The 9,676-nt window shown below is 33.1% G+C and overlaps 2 protein-coding genes across 2 annotated transcripts; both read left to right on the top strand.

The window, feature by feature from the left end:
* Positions 1-632: 632 nt before the first annotated feature.
* LOC141613648 (uncharacterized) lies at positions 633-8,051 on the top strand. The gene is made up of 12 exons (XM_074432392.1): positions 633-699; positions 1,108-1,212; positions 1,793-1,897; positions 2,396-2,500; positions 2,796-3,050; positions 3,190-3,333; positions 3,442-3,889; positions 3,984-4,489; positions 4,639-4,836; positions 5,192-5,701; positions 5,799-6,506; positions 7,282-8,051. The coding sequence occupies exons 1-12, from the start codon at positions 633-635 to the stop codon at positions 8,049-8,051; spliced, it is 3,921 nt and encodes a 1,306-aa protein (XP_074288493.1).
* Positions 8,052-8,164: 113 nt separating this feature from the next.
* LOC141613647 (uncharacterized) lies at positions 8,165-9,046 on the top strand. Its single transcript, XM_074432391.1, has 2 exons — positions 8,165-8,437; positions 8,510-9,046. The coding sequence occupies exons 1-2, from the start codon at positions 8,165-8,167 to the stop codon at positions 9,044-9,046; spliced, it is 810 nt and encodes a 269-aa protein (XP_074288492.1).
* The last annotated feature ends 630 nt before the right edge of the window (positions 9,047-9,676 follow it).

The following is a 9,676-nucleotide window of genomic DNA, read 5'->3' as shown; positions in this document are numbered from 1 at the left end:
CCTTGCCGTAGCAGTACCGACAGCACACCGTGATCGACTATAACGGCATACAACATTTAAACTCATGTAGTATATCTAATTTTCAAAAGCTTGAACACATATATCTTACGTGATTTGAGATAAATTATACAACTTTTAAATATCGCAGAAAATGGGAAACTAATTTTGTTCTGGATAGATGACTCAATAAAGTCAGTGAGAGAATAATACAAAGTTGTGTTTTCGATAAAAACAAAATCTTTAAAAAATAAAAAAAAAATATGCCAATGATCCCAAAAGACATAGCACCATATTCAAGATATACAGTTGAATGAACTTGCCTTTTATAATTCTATTCCTTCAATTTTGGGCAAATAAAAAACTAATCAATGTGGAACAATAAACAATACGATCTAGATAAAAGTGTATCATCTGATTTGTCTATAAAATAACAATGTGGAACATTAAACAACACCCTCTAGATAAAAGTGTATCATCTGATTTGTGTATAAAATAACAACATTGTATTGGACATTAAACGTGTTGTTTAGTATTCTATATGCACAAACCCTATAAATATATGCTAAACCAGTTTGTTTTACTTTTTATTTACTTCTCTCAAAATTGAATAGCTTAAACGTTGCTCTCATATCATGGCAGAATATAATTCTCGAGACAAATCAAACAAAAGTAAAAGAAAAAGCTATGGAGGTGATAAAGGTTGGTTGATCTATTTTATACATATCCTTATTTTTTTGATTTTCTTCCTCTTGAATTATTATCTATATAGTCATTGAAACCAATTTGAAGAATTGATACATACAAAAATCTGAGATAAATAGTAGTTTTACTAATGATATCGTACAATTTTTAAAATAGATAAAAGTGTATCCTAAACCCTTGGAACACTATATTGCCCGACTTTTCCTTAGAATTGTAATTGGTTAGAAATTTTTTGCTGGTGATCTATAATTAGGGTTTATAATTTCCCTGTTTTATTACTGCCAATACATAACCCTATAAAGTCTCATTTGACGCCAAATTAATGACTGATATCTAATATTTTTGTTTGATTTATAGTTTTTTTTCCTTTATTTCATTTTCTGATTTACTTTCCACATCTTTTAGAGAATACGGTTTTACCCTTACGTGAAATAACAAACACTCATGCGCAAAGATTTGGAAGTATACAGTTAGAAAAGGGTAAAGCAACACTTTATCCTCCTAATTCAGGTATTTGTTTTAGTTTTTAATATTTTAAGTACTTAACTTACTATTTCCAATTTCAATTTATTATCATTTACGAGTTATCTATGTGGTGGCTGCATAGTAAAGTTGTTTATTTTCGATTATTTTTATAGCCGGCTATGAGAATATGAGAACCACACACAAAAGAAGGTCAATTTCCAAAATATTCATTCGATTTATCAAGTGATGTATCAACTCATCAATTGAATATAAACATGCTCAATACTCCAATTTACCAAGGTATGTCATTCAAAATACATATCTTTGATTACCTAAATTTACCACTGAAAACATGGAAGTAATTTAATTTGTATTTTATATTAAATTTAAAAATTAATAAAAGGAACGTCTTCGTTGCCGCTCCGTGACATAACAAATGATCAAGGACAAACGCAAGCATCAGGTCAAACATCTCTGAATAAATCACCATTGTTTCAATCCCAAAATGGTATGTCCCTCACTTTAAAGTTTTGAGAGGACGTGTATTGTACAAATTGTCAAATTTTATTAAAATATTGGTTTTACTCACCTACTTATTGTTTGTCTACACAATTTTATGTTGCAGTGATTCCTTTAGAGATTCAAAATCCAACATCATTTCAACAAAGCAAGAGTAAAGCACCAATTCAACCAAATAAGGGTAAATCACCAATGTATCAATCTCAATCTGGTATGTCGTCCAATTTAAGGATAGTTTTTAAATGAATTTTGTATAGATTGACAAAAATACTGTTAGTTAATCTTTTTTAGATATTCACTAATTATTTTTTCCACTTATGTTATCAAATGATTTTACACAAGCGTTTAATAAAGTTCCATATAAGACGGAAAACAAACTACTGGCAGCCTCTATAAGGAATTATTGGAATGGTAATACTCTTTTTCTCTTTTAAAGAATATTTCAACTTACCGTATATTTTATATTAAATTTAAAAATTAATAAAAGGAACGTCTTTGTTGCCGCTCCGTGACATAACAAATGATCAAGGACAAACGCAAGCATCAGGTCAAACATCTCTGAATAAATCACCATTGTTTCAATCCCAAAATGGTATGTCCCTCACTTTAAAGTTTTGAGAGGACGTGTATTGTACAAATTGACAAATTTTATTAACATATTGGTTTTACTCACCTACTTATTGTTTGTCTACACAATTTTATGTTGCAGTGATTCCTTTAGAGATTCAAAATCCAACATCATTTCAACAAAGCAAGGGTAAAGCACCAATTCAACCAAATAAGGGTAAATCACCAATGTATCAATCTCAATCTGGTATGTCGTCCAATTTAAGGATTGTTTTTAAATAAAGTTTGTATAGATTGACAAAAAATACTTTGTTAGTTAATCTTTTTGAGATATTCACTAATTATTTTTTCCACTTATGTTATCAAATGATTTTACACAAGCGTTTAATAAAGCTCCATATAAGACGGAAAACAAACTACTGTCAGCCTCTATAAGGAATTATTGGAATGGTAATACTCTTTTTCTCTTTTAAAGAATATTTCAACTTACAGTATATTTTATTTTTTATAACCCAACTTTTAAAATTAATTTTATATTATAGATTTTCACTTGCAATACGGGGTAAACAAATACCTGATTGCACAAACATCAAGGAAACAACAACAACAAAGATTATCGCTTAAGAGATCTAATCAAAATTTTCAAGCTCTCTCGGGACAGCATAGTGTTTTAACCCAACAACAACAGTCAGCTAAGCTAGCAAGGAGGAAGAGGAAGCTTATCTTATATCAAAGAAGGATTGCGAAAAATCATTCCAGATCTACTCCAACAACTCCATTAAGCACTATCACGTTTGGTAATTTTACAAATACGTGTATTTTTTTCCACAATAAATAAACAGATCAAATTTTAATGGAAACTATACATGTTTTTATTAAATAAACACCAAGTATATGTATTCTATTAACATATAAGCTTATTTCCTATGTGTACAGATAATAGTGGACAACAACTTTTGGAAAATCAAATATTTTCAGCCGATAACACTTCATGTCAATGGAATATTCAAAGACAACATATGATCCGAGAAATAGCAAGGGATCTTTCATCATCATATGAAACTTACGAAGCAAATAAACGTATAACAACTGCTGATGATAACCCGCAAGGTCATATTAATAACCTGTTTCAAGTATAACTACCATTTCTTATTTATTCGTTTTAATGACTTTTCTCTTTCTTAACAGATCTTGAAGGGTACGATGATATAGGGGACCCTATTTACACTTGCACAAAATGTGGAGCTCAGATGTGGTACGGTGAAAGGGATCGTATGGATACCAAGCCCGTAGTGCCCTCTTTTAATATGTGTTGCAAAGATGGAACAGTAACACTTCCGTACATCAAAAAGCCTCCAAAATTGCTTTGTGATCTTTTGATGAGAAAACATCCCAAAAGTAATCATTTCATTGAAAACATACGTCATTACAATAATATGTTTACATTTACATCTATGGGTGGCAAGATAGATCATTCGGTTAACCGAGGTAGGGGTCCTTACACATTTAGAATAGGTGGGGAAAATACACATTTAATTGGAAGCTTATTACCTACGGATGACACGCCACCAAAATTTTGTCAACTTTATGTTTACGACACGGAAGATGAGTTGAAGCATAGAAAGAATGCACTAAGGTTAATCGTTTTTTATTTTTCAGTTAACTTTTACATAGTTTTAGATAATGTTTTATCATTTTAAAGTTTTAATCTTTAACTATTATATATGCAGTTCTAATAACAGTATTCAGTTTGACGACGGTCTAATGACGGATTTGAAACAAATGCTTGATCGTCACAATGTTTTGGTAAAATCTTTTAGAATGGCAAGAGATCGGATACACCAAGGTTCTGATGGTGAGGTCAGGTTAAGGCTTATTAGTGCCCGTCATACAGATGGTAGAACATATAATTTACCTACCGTCTCAGAGGTGGCTGCCCTAATTGTGGGAGATTTTGAGAACACAATTGATAGTAGGGACATTGTGGTTGAGGAACGATGTGGTAGACTACAACGTATCTCAGAGCTACATGCCTCTTATTTAGCCTTGCAGTACCCTATTCTCTTTCCGCGTGGAGAGGATGGTCATAGACTTGGTATCCCTCATAGTCAACAATCGAAAACATCCACAAGTAACACTACCAACACTAGGGATAAGTTAACCTTGAGGGAGTGGTTTGCTTTTCGCATTCAAGACAGATCAATAGACAAAGAATATCCAACTATTTTGCTGTCAGGTTAATTATTTGACTTCTTATATAATATATAGATTCTTTGTCAATTATACTATTGCTGTAACCAATCTAATATTGTGTTTCTCTGAATTATGCTTTTTAATAAACACGTTTTTATAAATAAAAATGTTGTACATTTATTTAATGTTCAGGTAAAGCATTTCAACAATTCCTAGCTGATGGTTGCACCATGATTGAATCTGACCGTCTGAAGTATATCCGTTTTAACCAACCAAAGTTGAGGTCCGAAAACTTCAAGAATTTAGCAAATGCTGCCGCTGCAGGACAAACAAATCCCTCCTCCGCTGGTGTTCGTTTCATTATCCCCTCATCATTCGTAGGGGGCAAGGGTTACATGAGAGAAACATATCAAGATACGATGACCATTTGCAGGTGGTGTGGGTATCCTGATTTGTTTATCACCTTCACATGCAACCCAAAATGGCCTGAAATTACTCGATTCGTTCAAAAAAGAGGGCTACGGCGGAGGACGACCTGATATAGTTACTCGAGTATTTAAGTTGAAACTCTATGAGCCGATGCGCGACTTTAAAGAACTCGCATATTTTTGACGGACAAGGGCAGGTGAATTTATCATTTACTTTAATTAACGTTTTTAAATATCATGCGTAAACTTTTCAATTTTCTATTTTTGATACTAAGCTCTATGTAATACTAACTTTAATTTTGGATTTTTTTTTTCAGTTGTTTATACAATTGAATTCCAGAAACGTGGCCTCCCGCATGCGCATATTTTGCTATTTTTACAAAGGGATGACAAGTTCCCCGAAGCCGTCGATGTTGACCGTATTATAAGTGCTGAAATTCCAGACCTCCTAGAAAACCCAGCCCTTTATGAAGCAGTAAAAGATTGTATGATTCATGGTCCATGTGGAGATCTTAACCCAGATTCTCCATGCATGATTGATGGAATATGCTCGAAAAAATTTCCAAAGAAGTTTAATGAGAGAACTACGGTAGATGGTGATGGTTATCCAGTTTATATGAGAAGGGACAATGGAAGAACAATTGAGAAAAATGGTAAAGAAATTCATAACGGATATGTCGTTCCATACAATGCAGATTTATTGTTGAAGTATCGTGCTCACATTAATGTTGAATGGTGCAACCAAGCAAGATCAATCAAGTACTTATTCAAGTACATTAATAAAGGATACGACCGTGTCACTGTTAGTGCAACTCGCACCAATAATGGTAGTAAATTATATTTACTTAACTTTTCTTTCATAATTTAAGACTTCAATTTTGTCTAATAAATGTTTTATTATTTTTTATTTCTCTTATTGAATAGGTTCTCAGGACCCAAATCAAATTGATCAAATACAACAATACTACGACTGCCGTTACATTTCACCGTGTGAAGCTGTTTGGAGAATTTTTGCCTTCCCTATTCACTATAGGACCCCCCCTGTTTTAAGGTTAGATTATCACCTACCTAATGAGCAAAACGTTATTTTCCATGATGAAGATCCAATCGACGAAGTTGTTGAAAGGTCTTCCGGAGGTAGAACAAAATTCACAGCTTGGTTGGAATATAATAATTTGAAATCTGATGGTAGAGATCTAACATATTGGGAATTTCCACAAAAATTTGTATGGAAAGAGAAACAAAAGGTATGGACTCCAAGGCATAAAGGTTTTACTCTTGGCCGGATGTATCATATGTCTCCAAATGGGGGTGAGAGGTACTATTTGAGAACCCTACTCAACTTTGTGAAAGGACCCAAATCATATGAAGATATTCGAACCGTAAATGGATTTCCTCACCCAACATTCAAGGAAGCTTGCTACGCTTTAGGCTTACTTGGTGATGATAAAGAGTATATTGATGCCATTAATGAAGCGAGTTTTTGGGGGACGGGATGTTATCTTAGGAACCTTTTTGCAACTCTTTTGCTCACAAATAGCTTAGTGAAGCCTGAATTAGTGTGGGAGGAGACGTGGAAGTTATTATCAGATGACATCTTATATAGAAGACGAACTGAGCTGCATAACCCAGGTGATTTCTTAATTTTTTTGGTGTAATAATATTAGTTAAAACATTAAACTGCATGGCAGCATTCTCATTGATCTATTTAAATTTGTTTACTTTTCGTGAATGCATGTATTTTGTTAATTTTGGTGACATATTTCAAAAATAGGAGGCAGTCAATGCCAGTTTTAATTAATTACAAACTTATTATAAAGAAAGACTCTCAAAATATTTTGACAACTATATAGTACTGCCGATAACAAATTCAGAATTATATAAATTAAAAAAGTGTGTCAATGAAGTTTACATGTACTTGAAAACTTATTTTTTAAAGGACGAACATATATGTAGTAAATGTCGTTGTTGAGATTTATTATAGTATTGTTTATGATATGGTGAAATCGATGGTGTGCTTGAAGAAAAACATTTTTTGGAGAATAACATTTTATTGGAAAAAATTATTGAATAAAAATCTGATTTAATGACTAATTTTTTTTAGCATACACTTAGTTGTAATGTAATTAATTCAAACTGGTTAAATGAAAAATAAAATTTACAATCATGAATAACACGTATTTCATTATTGAAAATTAATAAACAGTTTGATTGAATTACCATCTCTTATTTCTCAAAGTGTCTATACCTTCTTTTACTGACTGTTCTACCTTTCTCCTTTTTCTTAACATTCTGATTCACTATGAACATTAATAAAATTACAGTGGTTTAGTGGTTTATTATCAGCTGATGTTGTTGGAAGTTGTTTCTACGCAATTTTAATTATGGTAAAAATTTTAACATGCAGATCTCCAACTCACAGACGATCAGTTGCAAACTTACGCACTATCCGAGATTGAATCATGGTTGCAAAGAAATGGTAGTTCATTACGTAAGTTTGACAACATGCCATATCCAGACGTTGACATTCTTGCTACGTGCTCGAATAGGCTATTGGCAGATGAGTTAGCTTATGATAAAGATGCTTTAAATAAGGAACATGAAAAGCTAACTTCTTCAATGACCGATGAACAGAAATCGATTTATAGAAAAATCATGTACTCTGTTTATAGTGGTCAAGGTGGTGTTTACTTTGTTTATGGGTATGGGGGAACCGGTAAGACCTTCCTCTGGAAAGCATTATGCGCTGGAATAAGGTCCAAAGGTGAGATTGTCATAGCGGTTGCATCAAGTGGCATTGCATCTATCCTTCTTCCAGGGGGGCGGACAGCCCACGCAAAACTAAGCATACCTATTAATATTGACGAAAATTCCACCTGTCATGGGATACGACCAGGAACCGATTTGGCAGACCTATTAATAAGGGCAAAGCTTATCATATGGGACGAGGCACCTATGGTTAATCGTTATTGTTTTGAAGCTCTTGATAGAAGCATGAGAGATATTATGAGAACTTCATCGAAGGAGACCCGAAAAACCATTCGGAGGAAAAGTCGTAGTGTTTGGCGGAGATTTTCGACAAATCTTACTGTTATACCTAAAGGAAGCAGACAAGATATTGTAGGTGCTGCTATTAGTTCTTCTCCTTTATGGAGATATTGCAAGGTTATATCTTAATTTTTGTAAAATTAACTACTAAACTTACTGATACAATATCTACTTTTACTTAGTAATTCAATTCGACCGTTTCAAATTATTGTTAAATTTCGGGTTTTGAAGCTCACAAAAATATGAGACTTCAAGTCGGAAGTGCAGAATCAGATGTTGATGAAATCAGACAATTTTCAAAGTGGATTCTCGAAGTTGGTGACGGTTTAGCAGGAGGGCCAAATGATGGTGTAGCTAGCATTGAGTTACCCGAAGATATACTTATACAACCGGGTTTAGATGCAATAGCCACCATTGTAGAGAGCACGTACCCATCTTTAAAAGATCACTTAGGTGACCATCCGTACTTCACTGAAAGAGCTGTACTCGCACCTACTCACGATGTTGTCGAGGAGGTAAACGACTATGTATTGGATCAAATTCAAAAGGAATAAAAAGTGTACTTAAGCTCTGATGAAATAAGCAAGGAAGAGACGAATTATGGGGTTCGAGAACTTTATTCTACCGAGTTTCTTAACTCAATCAGATGTTCTGGTTTACCCAATCACAGATTAAAACTGAAAGTTGGAGCTATAGTCATGCTCCTTAGAAACATTGACCAAGCAAATGGATTGTGCAATGGCACAAGAATGGAGGTAAATCATCTAGGAAATCGCGTTATAAGTGCTACCGTTATTTCTGGCAGTCATATCGGTAGCAAGGTCTATATTCCCCGCATCACCTTGACCCCTACCGATGTGACCAAGTTCCCAATTAAGTTTGAAAGAAGACAATTTCCTTTAGCAGTTTGCTTTGCAATGACTATTAACAAAAGTCAAGGGCAATCTCTATCCCGGGTTGGACTTTATCTTCCTAGACCAGTTTTTACCCATGGCCAATTGTACGTTGCTATATCTAGGGTTACAAGTAGGAAAGGTCTAAAAGTTTTGCTTCTAGACGAAGAAGGGGGAATGACTAATACAACAACGAATGTTGTTTACAAGGAGATATTCGAGAAACTGTAATTTTTGTCTTTGATTTTCGAAAGTTGATACATTGACTCAATTAACTTTGTACTTGAACCTTTTTTGTATTATTTTATCTTTTTGTTATGTTTGATTGTTTTTACATTTCCTTTAATTTCTGTGATCATAATTAATCTCAATTATTACGTCATTATCCAATATTCGCCTTAAATATTTTCAAACACGTAATCAAAAATTCAATAGACACTTCAGACAAAATGACAGAACATTAACAAGTAAACCAGCCCCTTTACAAACTTCATCAAAACATTTATTTACTTATATTAAAAATAACCAATCCATATTACCAATTACAGAATTCTATGATCAAACTTTTACCAGTTAATTAAGATATCCAAATGAACATTAACTATGCCGTAATTTTTCTTCAAATTAGTTTATTTAAGACGGTCTGAAAAAAATAACAATTACACATATGACTATAATCAAAAGCATATCAGTAAACAAATTTCCAAATTAATCTTAATGAACTGACTTCAACAAATAAAACTTATACAAGCATAATTTGAAAAAGTAAATGGAAATCAAACCCACCTTAAATCAGAGCCGATCCGCAATTGAATGATCTCCGTATACATCGATCAAGTGCTATTTATTTCCAACTTCATA

The sequence above is a fragment of the Silene latifolia genome, chromosome 11 (assembly GCF_048544455.1).
Source record: "Silene latifolia isolate original U9 population chromosome 11, ASM4854445v1, whole genome shotgun sequence".
NCBI classification, from domain to species: domain Eukaryota; kingdom Viridiplantae; phylum Streptophyta; class Magnoliopsida; order Caryophyllales; family Caryophyllaceae; genus Silene; species Silene latifolia.
The sequence above is the reverse complement of the archived record's forward strand: the minus strand, read 5'-3'. Positions and strand labels throughout refer to the sequence as shown.

Bases quoted from the DNA above. Each gene is read 5' to 3' on its own strand.
- LOC141613648 (XM_074432392.1), top strand. From the start codon at position 633: ATGGCAGAATATAATTCTCGAGACAAATCAAACAAAAGTAAAAGAAAA. The intron at 3,051-3,189 runs GTAATTTTACAA...CTATGTGTACAG, and splicing joins ATTAAGCACTATCACGTTTG to ATAATAGTGGACAACAACTT. The intron at 3,334-3,441 runs GTATAACAACTG...CTTTCTTAACAG, and splicing joins AACTTACGAAGCAAATAAAC to ATCTTGAAGGGTACGATGAT.
- LOC141613647 (XM_074432391.1), top strand. From the start codon at position 8,165: ATGAGACTTCAAGTCGGAAGTGCAGAATCAGATGTTGATGAAATCAGA. The intron at 8,438-8,509 runs GTAAACGACTAT...GAAATAAGCAAG, and splicing joins CTCACGATGTTGTCGAGGAG to GAAGAGACGAATTATGGGGT.